This window comes from Cydia pomonella, chromosome 14 (assembly GCF_033807575.1).
Source record: "Cydia pomonella isolate Wapato2018A chromosome 14, ilCydPomo1, whole genome shotgun sequence".
Taxonomy (NCBI): Eukaryota; Metazoa; Arthropoda; class Insecta; order Lepidoptera; family Tortricidae; genus Cydia; species Cydia pomonella.
In genome coordinates, this window is record NC_084716.1 from 4438383 (window position 1) to 4462888 (window position 24506).

At 37.2% G+C, this 24506-nt stretch overlaps 2 protein-coding genes across 2 annotated transcripts; one reads left to right on the plus strand and one right to left on the minus strand.

Annotated features, from left to right (window-relative positions):
• Nucleotides 1–2520: 2520 nt before the first annotated feature.
• LOC133525323 (uncharacterized) lies at nucleotides 2521–20622 on the plus strand. The gene is made up of 7 exons (XM_061861611.1): nucleotides 2521–2655; nucleotides 3042–3337; nucleotides 3515–3657; nucleotides 17315–17426; nucleotides 17611–17834; nucleotides 18876–19002; nucleotides 20549–20622. Exons 2-7 carry the CDS (start codon nucleotides 3052–3054, stop codon nucleotides 20620–20622), a joined length of 966 nt encoding a protein of 321 aa, XP_061717595.1. The 5' UTR covers nucleotides 2521–2655; nucleotides 3042–3051.
• On the minus strand, nucleotides 11940–17320 carry LOC133524757 (uncharacterized). Its single transcript, XM_061860905.1, has 3 exons — nucleotides 16850–17320; nucleotides 16154–16637; nucleotides 11940–14946 (listed from the first exon to the last, which is right to left on the minus strand). The coding sequence occupies exons 2-3, from the start codon at nucleotides 16462–16464 to the stop codon at nucleotides 14121–14123; spliced, it is 1137 nt and encodes a 378-aa protein (XP_061716889.1). The 5' UTR covers nucleotides 16465–16637; nucleotides 16850–17320; the 3' UTR covers nucleotides 11940–14120.
• Nucleotides 20623–24506: the final 3884 nt, after the last annotated feature.

Genomic DNA, 24506 nt, shown 5'->3' on the forward strand with positions numbered 1-24506 from the left:
TCATTCCAACATATAATGGGGATCCGCGACAACTCAGCCGATTCTTACGCAAATGCGACTTTGTTTTACAACAGTATAGAGATGGGTCTGAAGATCGTTATTCATATATATTAGAAGTGATAACTTCGCGTCTGGTAGATAAAGCAGCAGAATTGGTATCAGAAAATGATTATTTGGCACAAAATTGGCCTCTGTTAAAGTCTCTTCTTATCCAACATTTTGGAGACCAACGTACGGAAAAACATTTGAAAACGGAGTTAGAAACATTAACTATAAAACATGGGGAAAAGTTAAATGAATTTTGTGCTAGAATCCAGTCAATTAAAAATCAATTATTTTCAAAACTAGCTGAAAATTATGATCAATCGACTATGCAAATAAAAATGAACATTTATAATCATACAGCATTAGATGTATTTTTATATAACATTCCTGAAAGGATATTGCGAGCAATACAAATTAAAGAACCAAAATCTCTAGAAGAAGCACTTAAATACGCATTGGAACAAGCCCACTTCGATGAGCATTATTATAAAAACAGAAAAATCCAAAAACCCCATAATTATAATACTAAAAATAATGATCAAAATAATACGCGTAAAAACAATTTCGGCGCAAGCACGTCAAATAATAATAACTCTGCCCCAAGAAATAATTTTCAATCCTTTAGACCACAAGGTCAGCATAATTATAACAACGGGAACAGGTTTCAGAAACCGCAAACTCATTGGCAGAATCAACCAAATAATCAAACGCAAAATGCTAGGTCAAATCAGGTTACAAATAAACCTGCATTTACCCCAAAACCAAAGCCGTCTACATCAAGGCAGAGCGCACCGTCGGCATCACCCAATTTAAATCTTCATCAAATATATCCATTAGAGCAGTATAGATGCAGCTGCACCAATGACGAAACTTGCAGTACAAAAAATCCAGATTTTAATGGACCGTATCCAAGAAATAGATTTTATTTTAGAGAACATAATAAAGTATTTAACGGAATTCCAGAAACCAATCCGCCACCCGTGGTAGCTAAACCATCAACATCAAAAAAAATTCAAGTGACTTCAACTTAAAGTTATTAATAGACACAGGCAGTTCGCGATGTTTTCTAAATCATTCCGTTATGAATAAATTTTACCCAGAATATAAGCAAGTTGAGTCATTCAATGTAATAACAACGCATGCGATTAGCACACATAATACGGTCATAAAAATTCCGCTATTTAGCATATTCAATGAAGACCTTGACCATAAATTCTATATATATGACATCAATAAAGAATACGACGGATTATTAGGTATGGATATCTTAAAAAAATTAAACACTAAAATCGATTTAGAGAATGAGTTATTAATAACAAAACAGGCGCAAATTCCAATTCAGTTGTCAAATATTAAGAAAGTAAAAGTACCACTACTAACTATAACGGTACAACCACGTACGGAACAAAGGGTCATAATCCCAACAACATTGTTAAACGGTGAAGGAATTCTTGACCGAGTTAAATTCTCAGAAAAACTCTCAATGCCTTGTGCACTCTTACATTGTGATAACGGGTTTGCACAAACTACAATTCAAAACTTAAGCGAAAATGAAATGAGTATCGATATTTTCTCACCTTTTGAAGTTAGAAATTTCGATAATATGGTGTTGTGTAATCACATAGGCAAGGAAAACCATGACGATCTATTAGTTAAAAATTTGGAAAAATTACGAACGGAACACATGAATTCTGAAGAAAGAGAGGCAATTACTCAATTATGTCACGAATATAGAGACATATTTTTCCATGATCAAATCCCTCTAACTTTCACCCATGAAATTAAACATCATGTTAGGACTAAAGATGTATCGCCGATTTATATTAAACCATATAGACAATCTCCTGGACAAGTTGCCGAAATTAAAAAACAAGTAGATAAACTCTTGAAATCAGACATAATTCGACCTTCATATTCACCATGGAATGCACCAGTCCACATAATACCAAAAAAAATGGACGCATCCCAAGAACAAAAGTATTGGATGGTGATTGATTATAGAAAACTAAACGAAATTACCATAGATGATAAATACCCATTGCCAAATATTGAAGATATTTTTGACAAATTAGGGAATAGTACCTATTTCCCCACTTTAGACTTGGCCTCAGGATACCATCAAATAGAGGTAAATGCCGAAGACCAACCCAAATTGGCCTTCAGTACAAACAATGGACACTATGAGTTTAAACGCATGCCTTTCGGATTAAAAACGGCTCCAGCCACATTTCAGAGAGCAATGGATAATATCCTTAAAGGAATTCAAGGAACCCATTGTCTCATCTACTTAGATGACATTATAATTTTTTCAGCAACTTTCCAAGAACATTTAACAAGACTAAAGAAAGTTTTCGAAACACTTAGAAAAGCAAATTTAAAAGTACAATTAGATAAATCAGAATTCCTTAGGAAGGAAGTTCTTTATTTAGGACACAACATAACAAAAGAAGGACTTAAGCCTAATGAAGTTAGAGTAAAACGCGCCGCGTCTTACTTGACTTGAATAGTCTTTACGTAAGCAGTGTCTAGTGCGTTACAGTATTGGTGTGCATGTCGTGCAAATAATAGCAATGAAGCGGAGCGCTCGTATTCTAAGTTTGTTAATAAAAGGTAAGTACTTAATCACAACTTATTTTAGGAATAAGTATGAAAATAAATACCTTACTGAATACTTGGTATTTAATGAAATATGCGCTTCTGTTTTAACATTGTCTAAAAGGGCCATTAACTTGTCATTAGTGACCCTGTCTGCGAAGCCGATGGTCCTGGGTTCGAATCCTGGTAAGGATATTTATTTGTGTGATGAAAACAGATTTGCTCCTGAGCCATGGATGTTTTCTATGTATTTAAGTATTTGTATATTATATATATCGTTGTCTGGGTACCCGCAACGCAAGCCTTCTTGAGCTTACTGCGGAACTTAGTCAATCTGTGTAAGAATGTCCTGTAATATTTTTATATATTTATTTTATAGTACTTTTCTTGCTGTGTTACAGATTTACAAAAATGGGAGACAGCGAAGATATACAGATTGATTTATCACAATACGCTCAAGATCCATACCAACTACAAATCGAATTTGATGATAGTGATTTATATAAAAAAGTGAGGAATACTATCTCCAATCCTAAACCCAAGAAACGTACAACGAAAGTAAATAATAAAATAATTAAACGGAACCTTGATCGTCCTCCATGTTTTGTCATAAACAACGAAGCAGGCCGAGGTAGTAAGCTGATAAGAATTCAAATAATCTACATCAGAGATGGAGTACCGAATCAAAACGGGGAAGGTGAAGAAAATGTATTGCTGAGTACGAGACTCCGCTGAAATAACCGCCGCTTGGCAATAGTTATTTCTACAGGGCTGTCTGCTAATGCTGTCAGCGCATTTCCAACTTAGTACTTATACCTACTGAGGCCTGATCCACATTCAGTAACTGTAACTAATCCACTTTTGTAACTTTCAGATAATAATATAGACATTACATGTCTTGAGGGCATGCAAGATGAGGAATTGAAGATTTTAATTCCAGAATCAAAACTCAGAGACCGGATGAAATTCAAAATGGGTCTCAGGAAATACAAAGACGACATGCAGACAATAGCATCCGTAAGTATAGTGCAAATTTAAAAACGGTTCGTCGCTCGGTTTACTGGCCAATTTATCACTTGGATACTATGTTGAGGCCTAACCTTGTAGAGGACGAAAACTGAACGAAAGTCATGCGGTCGTTGATTCCTTTTGCCTGGAATATAAACAAACGTTGCATCAGAGTGTCTTCATTCTATAAATATTCGCCGCGGTATTCATTTGGGAGAAGCATAGTAACAATAACTGGAGGGGCAGGGACTCACCTTCGAATAGCTCATATCCCGCCGACTCCAATTTTGAGTTCGTATTCCACCACAAACACGAAAATTTGATTGTTCACAATGCACAGCGTTAAAAGTGATGTCACTGATCTTCTTGGAGTATTATTTCACATGTATTTTGAGTTTTAATTAGAGGAGTGCGAGTTTTTGGGCGCGCGCGCGATGGGATTTTATTTTGCACTGGCGGTTAAGGTGAGGGTGGGGGTATAGGACAAAGGATGTTGCCATATATAAAATATATAAGAGGTGCGTTCTAGTTGTGTGTATGAGATATTTAAATAAACTTAAATTAATTTTAAAAATGTATGAAATTATCACAATGGCGTAGCCAACTTCGGGGCGCCTAGAGGTTTCCTCTACATTGCGTTGAGATAAAAACTGTTAATATAGGTAGATACTACTGCTAAAGAAGAGATTTTTTTTTTTTTTTTAATAAGTTTGTACTATGTTAAATTTAATTATTGCGTAGGTAACGGGCAGAGCCGAGTTACAGGACGGACATAAGTTCCTGAATTAGTAGTCACTTTTGCGACGCGAATTATATTATCTTTTCCTGGGAAAACCTCTGAGACAACAGCGAGAGGCCAGAACATAGGATGAGCGTGATCATCTTTAATGACAACAACTGTTCCCACACTCACAGGTTTGGAGGGTGAATTCCATTTATCGCGTTGTTGAAGGGAAGTGAGATATTCCGTGCAGAAACGGTTCCAATAACTTTGGACAATTTTATTTAAAAGTTGATAGCGAGTTAACATATTATTTGAGATATTAGTATCAACTTTTTCCGCGGGTAAAAACTTGAGTGGAGTGATATTTAAGAAATGACTTGGCGATAATGCGGTTGGATCAGTAGGATCCGACGATAGGACGCAAATCGGACGACTATTAAGCAGCCCTTCAATTTGGACCAAAACCGAATTGAATTCTTCATAGGTTAAAATTTGATTTCCTATAGCTTTATATAAGTGAGTTTTTACGGATTTAACATTAGTTTCGCTCAAACCGTTAAAGTGCGGACCATAAGGTGGACTATGTTGAAATGTAATTTTATGTTGCGCTAGATAATTACTTAAATATTTATTATAATCGGTTGACTGTATCAGTGGGTAAATTTCGTTTAGTTTGTGTTTTGCTCCAATAAAATTTGTACCTCCGTCACTATATAAAATCGAAACCGGACCTCTGCGTGAAATGAAACGTTTAAAAGCGGCAAGAAATAAGTCCGTGCTCAGATCGGAGACCAATTCTAAATGGATGGCTTTTGTTGTCAAACAAACAAACAAACAGATATAAGCCTTATGTCTTTTAACTCCGCGACGGCGTATATGAGTGATATAAAACGGTCCGCCGTAATCGACAGCCGTGTGTACGAATGCTTTTACATGAGAGACTCGAATGGGGGGAAGATCACCCATCGGTGGTTGCGTAGACAATGGTTTGAGTTTAAAACATGAGTTGCATTTGTGCACTCTTTGACGAATTAAATTTCGAGCAGATAAGATCCAATATTTTTGCCTAATTAATGCTAGTACTAAGGCGGGACCGGTGTGAAGGTTTGACGAGTGATAATAATCTACTAGAAGCGATACTACTCTGCTTTTTGCGGATAATAGTATTTGATGTTTTTGATCAAAACTTAATTGAGAATGAGTGAGTCTACCTCCTACTCTTAGGAGACCTTGGTCGTCAATAAATGGACGCAGTTTTAGAACTGATTTACTAGGAATTAATTTGTTATTTTTAATAGCATCAAGCTCGCGAGAGAAGTATGTTGCTTGTTCGTAGCGTAATACGCGGCATTCTGCATATTCTAAGTCATTTGGAGTTATGGAACCTTGAGAGTTGAGTAGTTTTACAAAACGAAATGCGTATACGAGTGAGCGAATTAATTTAGTCCACGTCGAACATCTTAAAGCGAGGTCATGAATTGGGTGAGTAGGTTCGGCCGTAGATAAAGTTTGCGCGGGAAGCGATGTAATTTTAATTTCTTGTAAATCTTCCTGTTTATTATGATTTATTTTAAATTCCTTTATAGGCCAGGTATTAATCGGAGCGGATAGCCATTGCGGGCCGTGGAACCAGAGTGAGTTGTTTTTTAATCCTATTGGCGTTACAGGTCGCGAAACAATATCTGCAGGGTTCTCTACGCCACGAACGTGAAACCAGTGTGAAGCGGGTAAGTATTCATTTATTTGAGCGATACGATTAGCTACAAATGTGTGAAATTTATAAGCGGGTGAATGAATCCATGTAAGTGTTACAGTGGCGTCTGAAAAAGCGTATATTTTATTTATAGTGCAGCGTTTACTTAGGACGTCGCGAACAGAATTTATTAATTTTGCGAGTAACACAGCGGCGCAGAGTTCTAAGCGAGCGAGGGTTTTATTAGGATTGGAAACTTTGGATTTAGCGGTTAGTAATTTTACTGAATGCGCGGCTGAGTTTTCATCTGAATCTACGCGTATGTAGATCGCTGCCCCATAGCACTGCTGACTAGCGTCGGCAAATCCGGTTAAAGTTATTTTATTTGTGGACGTTATGCCAATATGCCGCGGTATTTTAATTTCTGATAAGTGCGAAAGCTCCTGGTGGAACTGTTTCCATTTGGAGACAATGAAATCGGGCACTTCATCGTCCCAGTGAAGTTGAAGTTTAAAACATTCTTGAATGAGTAATTTCATATAAGCTACGACCGGGCTAATTAGACCTAGCGGGTCGAACAAGCGCGCGGTGACAGATAAAATCGTGCGTTTAGTACAAGTTTCTGGAAAATCTATGTTTGTTTTAAAATGAAAGTTATCGTCAGTAGGCTGCCATTGCATACCTACGATTTTAGTATCAGCGTTGGGGTCGTCGTCAAATTTGACAGCAAGAGGGCTTTTTTGTGCGGATGGGATGCGCGACATGAGTTGAGTATCATTTGAAATCCATTTGACTAAATTGAAACCTCCCGATTTGAACATAGCAGTCATCTCTTTATATATTTTTTCTGCCGTATCAACGTTATCGACGGAGCTAACATAATCGTCAACGTACATATGGTTTTCAGCTTCATAAGCGGCGAGCGGGTACGAATCACGACTATCTGCGGCAAGTTGTCGCACGACACGCAAAGCTAAATATGGCGAACTGGAAACGCCGAAACAGACCCTATTAAATTGATATATTTCAATTGGTGAGTTTGTGTCAAATCTAAATAAAATTCTTTGGAATGAGTGGTGATCAGGAGAAAGTCTCACTTGAAAATACATTTTCTCTATATCTGCGGATATTGCAATTGAAAACATCCGGAGATTTAAAAGCAATTCGAAAATATTATTTTGTAGAACTGGGCCTATATAAAGTAAATCATTAAGAGATTTTCCTGACGTAGTTTTACAACCAGCGTTCAGTACAATACGTGTCTTTGAGGTTTCTTTGTCGGGACGATAAACGGCCCTATGCGGTATGTAATAAGAATCAGTGTTTAGAAAATTGTTCGGAACTTTTGTTAAATAACCTTGATTTATGTAAGTTTGAATAGTTGCGTTATAGTCAGACCGTAATCCGTTTGAGTCGAGTTTCTTTTCTAGATTTAATAAGCGGTGCTTCGCTGCAGAATAAGACGATCCTAATTCGGCAGGTGAGTGTTTGAAAGGGAGAGCAACGGTGTAGGTACCGTCGTCTTCGCGCGTATAAGTTGACTGAAAAAGCTTTTCACATGCTTCGTCATCTGGACTAAAATGGGTTTTTTCTGGGACATTTTCAATTTCCCAAAAGCGTTGCGTTAATTGATCGAGACAGAAATCCTCAGTTTGACAAAATAACGTTTTTTCAGAGTTGTGAGAATTTAATGAGCGGGTGTCATTTTCGAGTGAATGAGGAAAACAATGCGCCCTTCCTCCGGCGATGTATCCGAGAGTAGTCTCGATACCTACAACCGAGGAGGTCGGTGAGGTGACTTTACGCGGTCCGAGTAACGTGGGGAACAATTCATTGCCTATCAAACAATCAATTTCACCCGGTAAATAATATTCGTCATCGGCCATCGGCAAACCTTGAAGGTGATTTAATTGCGTGGATTCTAGCTCGGCGCTAGGTAAAATGTCCGTTATTTGATCCATAACGCGACAGCAAATGGTATAGGAACAGCGTGAGTCGAATCGAGAATGTATTGTAAGTTGCGTTATTCCGAACGTGCGGTCTTTAATTTTTCCTATGCCATTAATAATAGCGGGTGCGGGATTTATTTTTAAATTTAAGCGTTCACAGCAAGCCTTAGTTATGAAATTAGTAGCCGCTCCCGTATCCAAAAATACGCGGAGGCGATGTGTTTGATTATTACTATAAACGTTAACAGATGCGGTCGGGCATAAAACTAACGTGTCACTCTTTGAATTTCGAGGATTTGCGGGAATGGTAACTGACAACGCGAGGTTGCTATCGTTATTCGCCTGAACATTTGTCTGGCCGCCGTCGTGCGTGCGAGCGGCACTCGCCGTAGGCGAGCGCGGCTGACGCGGCGGGTGAGACAGAGACGGAAGATTGCTGGACAGCGGCGCTGCGGCAGCGCGCGCGCCAGCGGAGTTGTTATCATTTGCTGAATCAGCTAATCGCGGGAAATGCGTTGTATTTGTTTGGGTCTCATAATGTAATAAAGAATGATGTTTCTTATTGCAAATCGAACACCTGTTTGTTGATTTACATGTACTAATATGACGCGTTTGAGTGTTTTGTTTTAAGAAATATTCACATTTAAATAGCGGGTGAGAGAGTTGAGAATTGCACACTTTGCATGATCGAGATTGAGTGACAATGTCAGGGTTATTTGACTTGCTAGAATTTTGAGGTTGCGGAACTGTAACTTGGGTACAGAATGTTTTTATTTTATTAATTTGCGGTGCGGGTTTGTTAGTAATCTGAGTGAGAGTATTATTATTATAAGTTTGAGAGCGAGACGGCGTGTGGAGTACTTGGAGTTTACTCTGTTCAGTTAGAAATTTCTTTAAATCACTAAATTTAGGAATGTCGATGTGTCTGTGAGCCTGTTCGAATAGGTCAATCATAGATTTATCCAATTTGCTTAAGGCAACGTGAGTTATAATAAAATCTGACAAATTATCAATTTTCAAGCGCTGCAATGCTGCTTCAGCGGAACAAAAATTATCGAGCATATTATCGACCGACTGTCCGGTCTTTTGTTGTAACATTTGGTCTAGATATATAGAAGCCTGTACCCTAGTATCTTGGTATTTTGCTAGAAGAGCTTGCCATATGATGTCATAGTTTTCAGAGGTAGCGGTTATTCCAGAACAAACATTTAGTGCTTTGCCGGAGAGACATCCTATTAGGTACTGGACCTTTTCAGCACTTGTTAAGCGAGTATTAGTGTGTATGACACTGCGGAAATTTTCATAGAATACTGGCCACTTAGTAGGAGTACCATCGAAACCTATGAGTTGAAGCGGGGGTAACTTAGTATTTAAGTTATTATTTTTCTTTTGGTCCTCAAGCTCTTGCCTCAGTGTAGTTTCTTTTTGTTTTATGTAACAATATAATTCGTCGAATGTATTTAAAATACTATAACTCGGCAGAGCCTCAGGATTTTCTTTGAGTTGCTCAATCATAAGTTTATCTACCGTTTCAATATAATCTGAACGCGTTTTATCAGCGGATTGAGCCCTAGCTAAGAATTGTGTGCGAGTGACATCGTCGGAAACCTTCAAGCTTAAGTTATAGACTTCTTGGATCATTTGAAATAGAAATTGTTTTTTATGTTCCAAAAATCTAATCATGACATCTTCGTCGCTTGAACCCTCTTTCGATTTCTTGTTTCCCGGCATATTGGCGATGAGTTAATTAATAATGAGTTATGCGTAATTTGCGTGAAGTTTTAAAATGAAAGTTTTGTCGTAAAATAAAATATATCGACGAACTATGCGCGGCGCGTATCTAACGTGATATGGCGGGTAGGGAAATATAAATGGCTCGAGCGGCGAACAAATTTTTACGATTGATTATGTGAAATATACTGAATCTACCAAAAATATGCTTTAAATCTTAAAGAATGAGTAAAATAACTGGTATTTAATGATAACTAGTTGCAAAATAAAATGAAATAAGCGTGATGCGAATCAATTAAAGTATGTTGGCACGTTGCGGGTTTTTAACAAATATGCGTGTAAATTATATTTTTGAGTGTGTAAATAATGTAAATATGTACGAGATAATGGGATATTTATATAGGAAGGATCCGGCTCGAAGGACCAGACTTGGAGGGGCAGGGACTCACCTTCGAATAGCTCATATCCCGCCGACTCCAATTTTGAGTTCGTATTCCACCACAAACACGAAAATTTGATTGTTCACAATGCACAGCGTTAAAAGTGATGTCACTGATCTTCTTGGAGTATTATTTCACATGTATTTTGAGTTTTAATTAGAGGAGTGCGAGTTTTTGGGCGCGCGCGCGATGGGATTTTATTTTGCACTGGCGGTTAAGGTGAGGGTGGGGGTATAGGACAAAGGATGTTGCCATATATAAAATATATAAGAGGTGCGTTCTAGTTGTGTGTATGAGATATTTAAATAAACTTAAATTAATTTTAAAAATGTATGAAATTATCACAATGGCGTAGCCAATAACAATGGCCTACTTTGAATGTATCGTGCCAAGGGCCTGGGATTGTATTCCTGAATTTTTCGTCGACCTGCTTGTTCATTTCTACCTGGAAAACCATTGGAAACGTCATCGCACCCTCTTTGGACTATCATTGACCTACGAAGGTATCTCGGCGGTTTCTCAGAATTACCAGGAAGCTGTACTGACAATGACAATGAAGATCATCCAAACCATGAGAAGTACATGTCTATTGATGTTGCCAAGATTCAGTGATCTCACATGTGAAGTGTCCAGTGCTAGTGTTAGTGTTAAGATTAATGTTAAGGATTTCTTCAGTTGTAGAACTCCTAGTCTTAAGTAAGTTAAGTTTAATTCTAAGGGTTATGGTCTTATGGTCTTACTTATATTTTTTTATAAGAATTTTCCTGTTGTTATTTCTACAGGGCTGTCTGCTAATGCTGTCAGCGCAATTCCAACTTAGTACTTATACCTACTGAGGCCTGATCCACATGCAGTAACTGTAACTAATCCACTTTTGTAACTTTCAGATAATAATATAGACATTTCATGTCTTGAGGGCATGCAAGATGAGGAATTGAAGATCAAATTCAAAATGGGTCTCAGGAAATACAAAGACGACATGCAGACAATAGCATCCGTAAGTATAGTGCAAATTAAAAAAAAATATATTTGTAATTCCTTCATGCCTTCAAAAAAAAAGCAGGTTCTCAGTTTGACCCGTATGTTTGTATGTATGTATGTTTGTCCACGATTACCTAGTTACACGACTTAACTACTTACTTATATTTTTATTCTATTTGGCAGCACAGAATGTTTTTGTTGGTTTGGCACCGCCTGTAAAAACTAAGTAATTACCCGGATGGTTATTAATTTGCTTATTATTAGGTAGTAATTACTTTTTAGCAGAAATTTGCTTTACGACGCGAATAGGGACTGCACTAGGATAGGGTGGGGTATATAAAAATTATTTTATGCTTTTCAGGTTGGTTTTATGAAGGAGGTTCCCTTTTTTAAAAAAAGAAACGAAATTAAGTTGTTTTGGTTTTGTTTTTTTTTTGCTTTTAAAGGTTGTGTGTTCCTACAGATCACCGTAGAGCTAATTAACGTAGTGTTAATTAAGCCCTCGTCTTAATACACAATGTATACTATTAATTTACTTGACGACGCAAATTTGCCTTGTTTTATTTGGTTTCCTCGCATTTGATATGAAAAGGAGAGTGTTTAGCTCGGGTGAAAGGCCATTTCATCCCTTGCTTAACAATCTACTAGGGTCATTGCGCTAGTTTCCGTCCATGCTCTAGTTTTCGTCCACTTGACAGATTAGCAAATATTATATTTGATTTTTAATTATCTACTTGTTATATATAATATCATTCCTTAAATAAATAAATAAATAAAATAAAAATTGTTTATTTCGGACCATAATCCATAGAAATTGGTTAGTAGCTTCTTAAAAATCTATGTTAGTCTTATGAATAAATATATATCTACAGGAAACTTAACCTAGTAGGTATTGGGTCTTACCCTATTTGTCCCTCCCAATAATCACATTAACCCAGTATTTTGTGAGCGGGCAGCCGAGGCGATCGGCCAACGTCCTTAGCATGCTGTTGCTGCTTCCGCGCACTCTCCCAAGCAGTGAGGCAATTTTTTTTCGCCTTATGGCAAAAAAGTCGTCGGTTCTAGCCTCGGCGAACATGCCCGATGCGCTGCAGTGTTTAGGTCGCCTCAACAGCATTCTAAGGACGTTGTTGTATTGCAAACGCTGTGTATTATAGGCCTTCTGTGTGAATCTCACCCACAGGCTGCACGTGTAAAACGTCTGGCAAACGTCCTTATCCTTAGAGCAAAATATTATATCTTCGTTCTTTGTTTTCGTGTGGAAAAGTCGTGGGACAATCTGTACTTACTTATACTTAAACTGTATTTATTAAAGACGACAATATTGAGTGTACCGAAGGTGTTGTAAATAAGATATCAAAAAAGTTGACTGGTTACAGTCTTAGTTTATAGAATTGTTAATAAAAAGTTTAGTCGTGAAATTTTATATATATGTATGTTTTATTTGTGTAATTATGATCTAATAAATTTTATAAAAAGGAATTCGGTGTTTTATTAATTTATTATTTGTGTCTTAGTGAATGGCATGAATATTTAAGGTGTATGATAGAGAATAAAAAAATAAATCAAACTGTTTGATTATTTACTACAAATTTTATTCATTTTGCGAATGGGATACCTTGCCCAATATATACCTACTCTTATACAATGAATATTATAATTTATGTTATGAAAACTACTTTAATACCTGCTTAACAGGTTAAATTTCAAAGTCAAAAGATGGGCTCTGTGTTTTTTATGAAATTTGTAGCATTGTTGATATTTTTATTATTACTTTAATATAACTGTTAATTACTAGGATGTAAGCTGTAGTAATAGATACTTAGTATTGTAATCTTTTATGTTATTTTAATAAATAATTAATAAAATAATTTTCCTTTCTTTACGTAATTTACAACTTCCAGATCTCATATGGGCTCTCTTATTTAACTGACGAAATAAAGCGTTGGATACTTGTCTGGGATAGCAAACGTGGCAGAGCTCTTAGCGCATAACCGGGAGATGTGGGTTCGATTCTCAGTCTGGGCAATTATTATTTTTGTTCCAGAAAAATTCCCACTAGGTAAAAGAGTAGCTCCGTCTTTTCCTTATTCTTCCTTTTTTAATTCCCTTGTACTTTATGCTCACATGGCGAAATTCTTCACTTTAATGCGTATGGAATGTTTGTTCAATGTAATGCCTATTAAGTTCACCCACGGGTTTGAACCCAGTAGGCTAAAATTATACTTTTGTATGAATTAAAAGGACGAATAGATGGTAGATAGATAAGTATTTAAACAAGAATTTATAGTGTACATGGAGTAAGTTTTATAGCTTTCTAAGTTATGAACAAAAACGGTGAACAGCTACCGCATTTGATTGACAAGGTTGGACAATTGGCCGCTAGGTCGCAATGAGCCGCTCAGTCGACACACTTGAGTAAAAATAGACTCAAAAGTGCTAGACTAAGCTGCCAGATTGATGGTACTAGAGACAATAGAGTAAATCATTGGTTCATTAACGCCAATTGCCTTTCACTTAACAGCGAGCAAACTTTTGTCTATACGCATCTTTTGTTTTGATGATAAAATAGATGTAAATTCGTTGGTAATTAGAGTAATGAGTAATGATTACCATTAACAACAATTGTTATCACCAAATGCTGATCCCGTGACCCCGGCTTACGCGAATAGAGCTAATGCGCGAAAAATATTTTGTAGAAAAACCCAAAGCGATAAGCGTATCGCGCAATATTGAGCACGTAATTGTTACTAACTGGCTTAAACATGTTTGTGATGCAGCTTCTTGTTGCACTGGCCCCCTATATAAAAGAGGGTGCCCCTACGGTCGAGACATTTCGGCTTATAGGCTTGAGAAAAATGGTGAGTTACAATTAATATTTAAAAGCTTGTACTAACTTTGTAATGTATATGACAATTCGTGCGTGATAATTAAAATATAATAATAATAATAAATTAATAAGCGGTACCGTTTCCACCTACATGACGTAGATCACTGAATGCCGCCGCCCGCGCCGCTGGCCTGCGACTGGAACCATACTGTTCATTGCGTTCGATATTATAAGTTCGCATTACGTTATGCAATATACAGGTTGTCAATACAACATCATCAACAACGTCTGGATTTAGACGAATATTTTTGTTGTATATTTCAAATTTTTGGTATAATATTCCGAAAGCATCTTCGACTACTTTACGTGCGCGTGACTGGCGATTGTTAAATTCTTTTTGGTCCTGAGACGGAGTCCGAGAACGAGGATATGGCCTCATTACATGTTTTTGTAATGGAAAAGCCTCATCTGCCACAAAAACATGTGGAAGTGCTATGTTTGTCCCGGGCAATATTTTATCATCTGGTATATTTAAGCTATTATTTTGAATTCGTTTTCCAAGTTTTGAAGATGCAAAAATTCCACCGTCACTGTTTTTACCATATGCGCCTATGTCAACAACAGTAAATCTATATCTATCATCAACTATGGCCAAGAGAACTATCGAAAAATGTTTTTTGTAATTGTAGTAGAGCGATCCGCTGTTGGGCGGTGCTATTATATTTATATGCTTGCCATCTATTGCACCAATGCAGTTAGGAAAATTCCACCTGGCATTAAACCCATCCGCGATTTTTAGCCAATCTTCAGCTGTAAGCGTAGGCATATAAACACCCATCATTTTGTCAATAATAGCTTTGCACACTTCCTTTATTATTGATCTAATAGTCGTTTCACCTAATCTGAAGCTTGTAGATAAAGTTCTAACCGAAGCGCCGCTCACCATATATCTGGAATGAAAAAAAGTTGTATTAATAATTTAACTGCTTAAATTTTCAGCATCAACGTGCAAGAAAACATGGTCCAATTTAAGAGAAGCTCATCGCCGGGCTATTAAAAAAAAGTGTACCAAAAGTGGTCAAGCTGCAGTTCCCGGCAAAAAATGGCAATACGAGGATGAAATGAATTTTTTGATACCCTACTATAAAGAAAGAGCAACCATATCTTCACTACTCGGAGACAATGATCAGGAAAGTAGTGGCAATGAGGATTCTCAATTGTCTGCTCCGGATCACCAGTCAGATGCTTCAATAAATGAAGATCGTCCAGAATCTAGGTCCTCTACAAACACATCTCAGTTTTCACACAGATCAAAGCGTCAGCGTCATGTGGAAGAAGGATCTTCCGCATCGTCATTGTTGATGAAATATGTGTTAGACGAGAAAACAAAAGATGTAGATGATATTGACAAATTTTTTTACAGTACATATGGGGCTACTTTATAGCACTAGTGCGAGAAGTAGCATATTATGTTACTGTGTCGAACATTTAAAGGGCCATATGTACTGTAAAACGTTGTACGATACATGTGCGAATAGGTAATTCGCAACTCGTGTCGATTTAAAACACTCCCTTCGGTCGTGTTTTAATTTATCGCCACTCGTTTCGAATTTCCTATTTTTCGCACTTGTATCGTAATGTACTATTCTGGTATAGCTGCAACAGTGAAAAAATTTAATGAATACAATAGAGCATTGATAAAATCTCAAATTTTTAATATTGTTTCACAAATGGAACTGCAAGAAATTAATGAAAAAAGAAATAATTACAACTATACAACTGCTGGACCCATCTGGATACACTACTGCAGCCAATACAGCGAACTATGACTCACAAAGTAATGCCATACAGTCAAACGTCAGCCAACAATTGCGAGAATTTTAGAAGTACTCTCATTCCTAAGCTACCTACCGAAAAAAAAACACTCGTAAAATGGTTTGTTCGTGTGTGAATGGGAATTTCGGAAACGCAACTTTTTAGTAATTAAATTTCACAATTGAAACGAAACAAAAAAAAATAATAATACATATGTAGGTATATTTCTATACCAATAAAGTTAATAAATTTATATTTGTTTCTTATTTCTGAACCATATGCATATACCCTATTAAAATACTAATATTTCGCTAGCTACAAAATGGAAACGTATTTACTTACTTTAAAGTCACAGCCAATTTCTCTTCGGGTGTGATCGCTTCTCTGAACGTAGTGTTTTTCTTTGTTATTGAGTCCTCAATATAAGATAGGATGTAATAAAACGCACTTTTTGGCATATGGTAGTATGAATAAAATTTGCTCTCGTCAGCTAACAAATGCCTACGAGAGGTCCAATATTCACCCTCTTTTTTTCTTTCTTTAAACATTTCGTGCACCCAATAAGCTTTCTTTTTTTTGTTCCGTCTTTCATTTTCATCATCATCAAGACTGACAGCTATGAGGGCCAATTCACGAAGGGTAAAATTTGACATCACTGAAAGCACGTGCACACCTAGGGCCAATCGCTGGTAGACTACTCGGAAATTCGTGTATCACGCGAGGTTCATTCGTTGACCACGCGAGGTCCACTTTTTGACGACGCGATGTCCACTCGATGACCACGCGAGGTTCACTGGTGACAACGCGGCGTCCACCCGTGGTCCACCTTTTTTTTTTTTTTTTTGTTGACGGAGTGGGAATGCATTTACGCACGGTGTGTGGGACTCGCCACTCCTTTCCCCTCTCCAGGGAAGAGGGGGGGAGAATTTAGCCCTACCCACTAAACCCACTCCGGCGTTTCACCCTCTTTGCCGTTAATGAGGGCGCACTGGGATCGATGATGACATTCACCACGGCGCCCTCCGTCCCGTGGTCCACCTGCCGACTACGAGTGGACGCCTAGCGACGAGGCGGTGAGGGTCGGGTGCGGGGTGGCTCTAATGAGCTGTGACCTTTAGCCGATAAGCTACCGACCATAGGTAGCCATTAAAAACTGTCGCCATAACATTAATACAGAAACTAAGCGTTTGCAAAAGCTGGTTTATTTATGTTATTATTTTTGTTCGAGGCCAGACATACAGTGATTATGCTAATGATTAGGAAGTAGTAAGGTTAATACCCCAATAGATGGTCAGTTAAGCAATCTTTTATGTTCTTTTAGCAAAACAGTATAATAATATATAAATAATTATTTCAAATAAACAGATAAAATTAATTGAATTGCATTTGGTAATAATATTTGTCCATCTATTAATGCACTTGCCCTAGTAAACATTGTTTTTAGATTTCGAAGAGAAACTGAGAACTCAATAACTTACTAATTAAATTGTTTATTTATTTCAGATGAGCCCAATCTCTAGCCAACATTTATTGGAAATTCTCACTGGAAATGACCAGCCTACAACCACAAAACCAGTCCAAAGGAATAAAGATGCTAACCAGATTGTTTGTATAGGTAAATTTCATTTTATTAATAAGTGTTTCATGAAAATAAATGCTAACGTTATTCAAATTTGGCCGGATGGCTAAGCGGTAGGATGCTTGCCTAAGAGCCAAGGAGGCGTAGGTTCAAATCCTGGTCTGACCTGAAAATATATTTTCCATAGATTTTTAATAAAAATATAATTTTCAATTTACAGATAGCCAACGCGGAGCCGCAGCAAATCCATCCATAACACACATCGCGGAGAAGATAGACATGACTCAGCAGCTGAGGGTTGTCTTGGAGCGGATACCACCCAAAAGATTAGCACAATTGAGATCTGGGGAGCCGAAGGCGAAGTGCTCAAAGTTGACGACTACCACAACAAAGAGAGTTGACTTGATGTCTGCCAGCCCTGATGAGGATTTTCCAATTGCGCAAGTGATTAATAATAACTGCGACGTAATAGGTATCTACAACGGCCTTACAAGTGCAGGTCCTGAGCCACAACAGAACGATCATGAGCGGCAAAATTTGAGTCGTGCTGCACTGTCTGCTGACCTGTTTTATGTAAGGCGACCTTCAGCGCCGGGTCATAGTTCAGCCACTACCGCGAATGGATTTGATGGCAGCTCCGAAGTTCAAGGTCATCATCACCGAAGACTAGCAGACCCTCGCCTAGCAACTCATCGACTGTCTGGACCATCTCATAACCAAGCAGTTTATCATATGACGGCACCATCTTCTGAAAGAAATGATCTTGATCATCATCAGAGACAATCAGTCCCTAATGTTGCCTCTTCATTTCCTCTAATAGGCAGCCCTCGGCCCTCATTAACAGTCCATCATCAACCATCTCACTGGATCAGAGCACCATCGCAACAAATACACCATCCCAGGCCTAGTAATCCAGTCCACCATCAACCATCTCATTGGATGAGTGCACCATCTCATCAAATAGATGGTCTTGGGTCTATTTATTCATCTCACCGGTCGGTGGATCAAATGGCCACTTCGTCCCTCCAAATACCCCATCCCGAGCCAATAAATTCAGTCAATCATTACCCATCTCATCCGATGAGCATACCATCTCATCAAATAGAAGGTCTTGGGCCCATGGGTTCATGTCATCAGTCGTTTAATCAAATGGCCCCAACACCCCATCAAATACACCATCCCAGGCCTATTAATCCATCTCATCATTATCCATCTCATCAAATAGCCGGACCATTTCAAGAAGTTTCTTGTCCAAGGCATATGGGTCCAGTTAACCATCAACCATCCCATCAAATGAATGGTCCATGGGCTCCATATTCACCCCATTTAATCGCAGAGCATGACCAGCGACCATCAGTCTCTCATATGGCTAAACCAGCTCATTTCAATTCTTATAGAGAGTTAATCAGCCAAGATACATCTCACCTTCTTCAACTGGACCCAGAGCATAGACCACCTACGCCATACCCTCCTCCATCCCAACAGAATATTCACCATCAAGTTCAATCTCCAACCAGTGAACCAGATGATGAATCTGCTTCTGCTGCAACAAGTCCCCAAACAGTCAGTGATACTGATGTCTCTGATAATGAAGAACATTCGGTTCCAGAGAGTAATTTGCAGAATATAAGGCAACAGCTTCTATCAGTCACCAATGATTTTGTCACCGCTTATTCTGCTATTAGCGGAAGCCTTGATGAAATGCAGAGAACTATTTCAGCATTGCAATCAAGACATAACCAAATTTCCATATCATTCTTAGACTTACTTAAATTAGTGACCGAGTCGCGACAATAAGATTTTAATTTTTGATAAACTTTATTAGTGTTTTAGTATTTTCTAAGTATGATATCATTGAAAATTGTTAAGTCAAAATTACATATGTAATAAGTTTTACTGTCAACGGCCGTTGTAAGTGCTATTTCACGCAAGCGCTGTGATCTCAACCAAACCATTCAAATTGTTTAGATTTTTGCATGTGGCGCCACGTAACGGCTAGAAGTAGCCCAAAAGTGCATTTATTTGTTTTCGTATCTGAAGGCTTGTTCTCAGTATATTTAATTTAATTGTAAAGTTAATTGTTAGTAATGTGAATTAGAAAATTTTCGGTGTTTATAATAAATACCGACTACTAAATTGTTTGTTCTCATCCATCCCTCGTATTCAAACTTTCCCGCCATTTCTGAAAACTTAATAAGTTCCAACTTCCAATATACATTAGACTGCTGATTTGAAACTGTTGTGACATTTCACTTAATCTATCATCTTAATTTATGCGTAAAATCATAACCACTAATTATGTTAAATCAATATATTTACGACTCACTAATAAAATAAATGGCCGCTAATTAGCATAATTATTTGTAGTCAAAGGAATCCAAGTTGAATGTCACAATTCGATTTCTAAGAAGCGGCTTCTTTTGTTCAAACAGACAAGCAATAAAATATGAATTTTTACTGATTGAAATATTTGATAACGTTAATAAGACAGGAATTTACGTAGAACTTTGTATATTTAAAACAGTGACCACTTCCTGAAGTAGACCCAAGTAGTAACTGAGGTTAGGAGTGCAAATTGATAAGTGAAGTTCACAGAATCACCGATTGTTTTGTTTTCGAATCAATTTGCATAATAATTGAGTAGCTCTATCCCCTCTCCTCCCTCAGTATAGTCACGTGTCGTTTTTTACTACAGTACACGTTTCGCGCGCGAATATAATACACTTGTTTCGTGTGACATTTAAATTAGAGGACTGCTGAGTAAGTTTTAGAATAATTATATTAGAATGAGAAAAAACTGTCGCCATCTAGCGTCTAAAAATAGTATTTTTTTTTCAGATGGAGAAAACAAGCAAAAAAAAAAGTTTTTTTTGTAGTTAAGTTTAAAGATATGCCACTTAAGCACGTGGAAAATTATGTCTGCGTGCCAAAAGAATGGATAATACTCAAAAAAATGGGCCGAAACCGGGTGATTATTATTTACCCGATTGACGAAGATTGGGAAGTAACGACAGGTCGCGCTGAGCGACAGGAAGAGCCCAAAGATGGATGGAGGTTGTACGCAGCCAAAATAAAATTTAAATCAAGTGAGTAAAAGAAAAGGCGCGAAATTCAAATTTTTGGTGTTGAATTAATAGGAAAATTTATATGTGCTTCAGGATCTTTTGAGAATGCCGACCAGTACGCGTTCACGATGAACAATTATAAAAAGCCGAAGGAGGTTGAAGCGTAATAGGTGAGAAAATATAATTATAATTGTTTTAAACTAGTCAGGGTTATAATATTATTATCGCAAATTGCTACGAGCGTCATATTTATTTACATCAATATTGTAATAAAGATTGGTAATATTTAACGCAATTTATGACTAATGAGTATGTAAAAACAAATACAGGAAATTTCGATTATAAACAATGTCTCTTGTGGTTTAATTTAATGATGTACTGTGAATTGAATTGTTGAGGAAAAGTAATTATAAACTATGATAACACGTCAGAGGTATCACTATCAGTGCTGCCAATGTGGGGAGAATTTACCCCAAACCGGGGAATGTTCCCTAATTTTAGTAACCTTAGCTCAACGAAACGGCAACACTGCACTTGAAAATAAGTTACTACTTTTGAGTTTTTATTTATTTTCAAACACATTTTTACTGGTCATATTTACTCTGCAGAGCCGGCTATAATGTTAGAGTACAAATATGTAAAATTAACAGGGTAAAATAGTACTGGTAGAGACTGAAGTGAATCGTTTGGGCGTACCGGTAGTCAACGTCGTCTGTAACACGGGGAACGTATATAATTTGAAGGAAGAAACACAACACTACAGTTTGTTGGCTGCCGCTGGAGTAACTGGTCGGCTTCTAAAATTATATTTTTTAAAATCAGTGAATATTTTTATAAAATTAGAGGTACGTTTAAGTGCTTTCAGTTAGTTTTTCTGAATTCTATTTGAGTTTTTGGTTAAATTATTATTTGTTTAATAGATTTTTCTGACTTTATTTTGTATTATGTCAGGGTGTAATTTATTAACTACCTGTGCCATAGGGTTAGATTCTGTTTCAGTGATAATTGACAGCTACTCATTTTAATTAAATTATTAAATTTTCTACTTATTTAAATACTTTTAATGCTGTTCTATGGCCAACTTCATAACGAAGTTATGCTTAAAAATTTAAGATAGTTTTTGGGGTAAAGGCATAGTGTCAAAAAATAGTGAAATTTTGTATAGTTATTAAACACAAGATAATACAATTGCTCTTAAAATTAGAATTCAATCGTCCCAAATAATCCCAGGATATATTCTAGACAAAATTAAATAATTGTCAATTTATTGTATACGATGTCTGTAGTTATGATCGCAGTTTCTCAGTTATAAAAACAACAAAGTAACTGTCAGAAACTGACAAAACAAAACTGACAGTCTTTTAATCCATTTGTTATGCGGATATGCGTTGCCACCGGTTATGATATTTCCACGAGTTCATTTTAAGGGCCACATGACAACCGGTGCCCCAGCTGGAACTCTAGGCTTAGCTAATCAGTCTGGGTGGATGAATACGGAATTGTTCATAGCTACAATGAAACATTTCATCGCTATAACTCAAAGTAGCAAAGACAACCCCAGCCTTTTGATAATGGACAACTATGAAGCCCATATATGTAAGTCTACAAGCTTTAAATTTAGCTAAAGATAACGGCGTTACAGTGTTGACAGTGCCACCGCATTCCACTGGGAAACTACAGCCACTGGATGTTGCTTTATTCAAGCCATTTAAAACTGCGTACAACGCAGCAGTGGACAACTGGATGATGCGGCACCCTGGCCAAACATTTTCAATATACAACGTCGCTGAATGCGTCAAGGAAGCGCACATAAAATCCATGACACCCGCCAATATATGCAGTTCCTTTGAAAATACAGGTATTTTTCCATATAATAGAGATATCTTCACCGATGTTGACTTTGCCCCAAGTGAGGTGACCGATAGACCACTGGAAAATGACAACCCTATAACAACAGCTGACACAAATATACCAGCACAAGTAAATGAAAATGCAGAAGTACGGAATGATGGCCAATCCAGTTTGGAAATTACTAGTAACAACTCTATTTCCGAGCAACGCCGGCGCCGCTTGTCTTCAAGCTCCTCAATATCTGAGTCTGCAGAAACAGTTGTTACTTCCGTTGAGATACATATCCAAGAAGAGAAAAATAACGAAAAACCTGCAACACCACCACCACAAACACCAATGATTTTAGATAAACCAGGAACATCCAGCCAGTTCATCAGTCCGTTTGAAATGCGAGGTTTGCCTAAAGCAGGTCCCAGAAAAACAGGAATCAACAGAAAACCACGACGGAAAGGCAAGTCAATGATTGCCACGGATACACCAAATAAAGATGAAATAGAAGCTAGACAATCGGCTAAAAATAAGACAAAGGTAACAAAAGCAACAAAAAGAAAAGTCCTTCAAAGCGACTCGAGCGAAGAAGACGTGCAAAATATAAGTCTCCATTCTGATGAAGATTGCTCATTAGAAGAAGAAGTCAGCTCTGATAGTAATATCATTGACTCGAACAATTTTCAGCCATTAGAAAATATGCCGCAAGAAGGACAATTTATACTAGTAATTTTCCGATTAAATAAAAATAAGGAAGTCTTTTACATCGGAAAAGTTTTAAGACTGATACAAAAAGAGGCTGAAGTTAGTTTTTTACGCAAATGCGCTAAACAAATGAATACATTTCGAATGCCAAATATACCTGACTTGGCAGTTGTAGCGATAAGTGATATAAAAATGATATTAGCTCAGCCATCCTTTTCGGGGCAAACGAAAAGACAGCAAGGGTATTACGTATTTCATTACGACTTTAGTCGTATTGATGTACGTTAAACTAAAGTCTAGGAATCTAAGGTTTACATTTAATACCTAGATATTAGCGATATCATTATTGTCAATACGTAAGGCTTGATTGGTTAAGTCGTTTGTAATATTTTTTTATAGTTGATTTGTTACCCTAGGTGACTGGCTACTTAGCACAGTCTGGGATTTGCCTTAAATTTTAATCACCATCATTTTTAATGGCATCATGTTCCGTTTATTGAATTATGGGGTATCATGAAGGTCCTGCAGTTCTATCTACTATACTTTTTGAAAAATAAAAAAAATCGAGAAATTGCTATGTAAAGTCATAGAAACCAGAAAAACCTAATTTCTCCCTTGTCGCTTATTTATTTCTAATTAAGCTAGTACATGTTGATTGGGTTACTAATAAACTACCCATTATATTCGACTAATGTTGAAAATAACGGTTGTAGGCAGCACCAAATACTGATTTATCAAAAACAGGTTTTATTTTTTTTCTCTAAAACCACTCAATTGGGGTGCCTAATTTTTTTTTTTTACTTTTGTCTATATATAGACCTAACAATAAAAAAAAAATCAAATGTCTATCGAGAAGGACATCAGAGTTACAATTTTTTAAATATTTAGTGTTAGGGTTGTCAGTTGTCATAAGAGTTCACCGCCGTAGGGTAGGAACTAATATTTCAAAGTATGTAATCATTTAATTCTTATTCGTATTAATAAATGCTGCTGTTATTCTAAAACCAGAAATAGATTAGGAGATACATTTTGTAATTGTTTTGATGTTTGGACACTTACATTCTTATGACGACATCCTAATACTTACTAACCTAAGTACTGAGCCGTATTGTGTACCCTAATCAGTACTCAGCTACTGAGACTGCACAGATATTATGTTATAAGTAAATCAAAAAGCATTACCTCTGCTACAGCAGAATGGTCAGTATTCTTGTTTTGCTTATCGATACTGATAGACTTAAAGGAGTAAACGTCACTTTAAATAATGACTGTTACTTATTTGAGGCTGTAAGTCTCGGTATCTCCTATGAAGGATATTATGTGGTAGTGGGAAGGGGTCCGCCCTCGTCAAGCTTTTGCTGAAACCCACTACCTATACATAATATCTGGAGGAGCGGGGGTGAGGCGTCATGGAGCCGTTAAAGACCCATGGCGCTGCTTTGCCTCAGCAGGAGCTGACCCGTTCTGCTGGGGGATGTCCTCCCGGGCCTCGACCGGGGGACTTAAT

Bases quoted from the DNA above. Each gene is read 5' to 3' on its own strand.
- LOC133524757 (XM_061860905.1), bottom strand. From the start codon at position 16,464: ATGTCAAATTTTACCCTTCGTGAATTGGCCCTCATAGCTGTCAGTCTT. The intron at 14,947-16,153 runs GTAAGTAAATAC...TTTTCATTCCAG, and splicing joins AAATTGGCTGTGACTTTAAA to ATATATGGTGAGCGGCGCTT.
- LOC133525323 (XM_061861611.1), top strand. From the start codon at position 3,052: ATGGGAGACAGCGAAGATATACAGATTGATTTATCACAATACGCTCAA. The intron at 3,338-3,514 runs GTGAAGAAAATG...TGTAACTTTCAG, and splicing joins ACCGAATCAAAACGGGGAAG to ATAATAATATAGACATTACA. The intron at 17,427-17,610 runs GTAAATTTCATT...TTCAATTTACAG, and splicing joins TAACCAGATTGTTTGTATAG to ATAGCCAACGCGGAGCCGCA.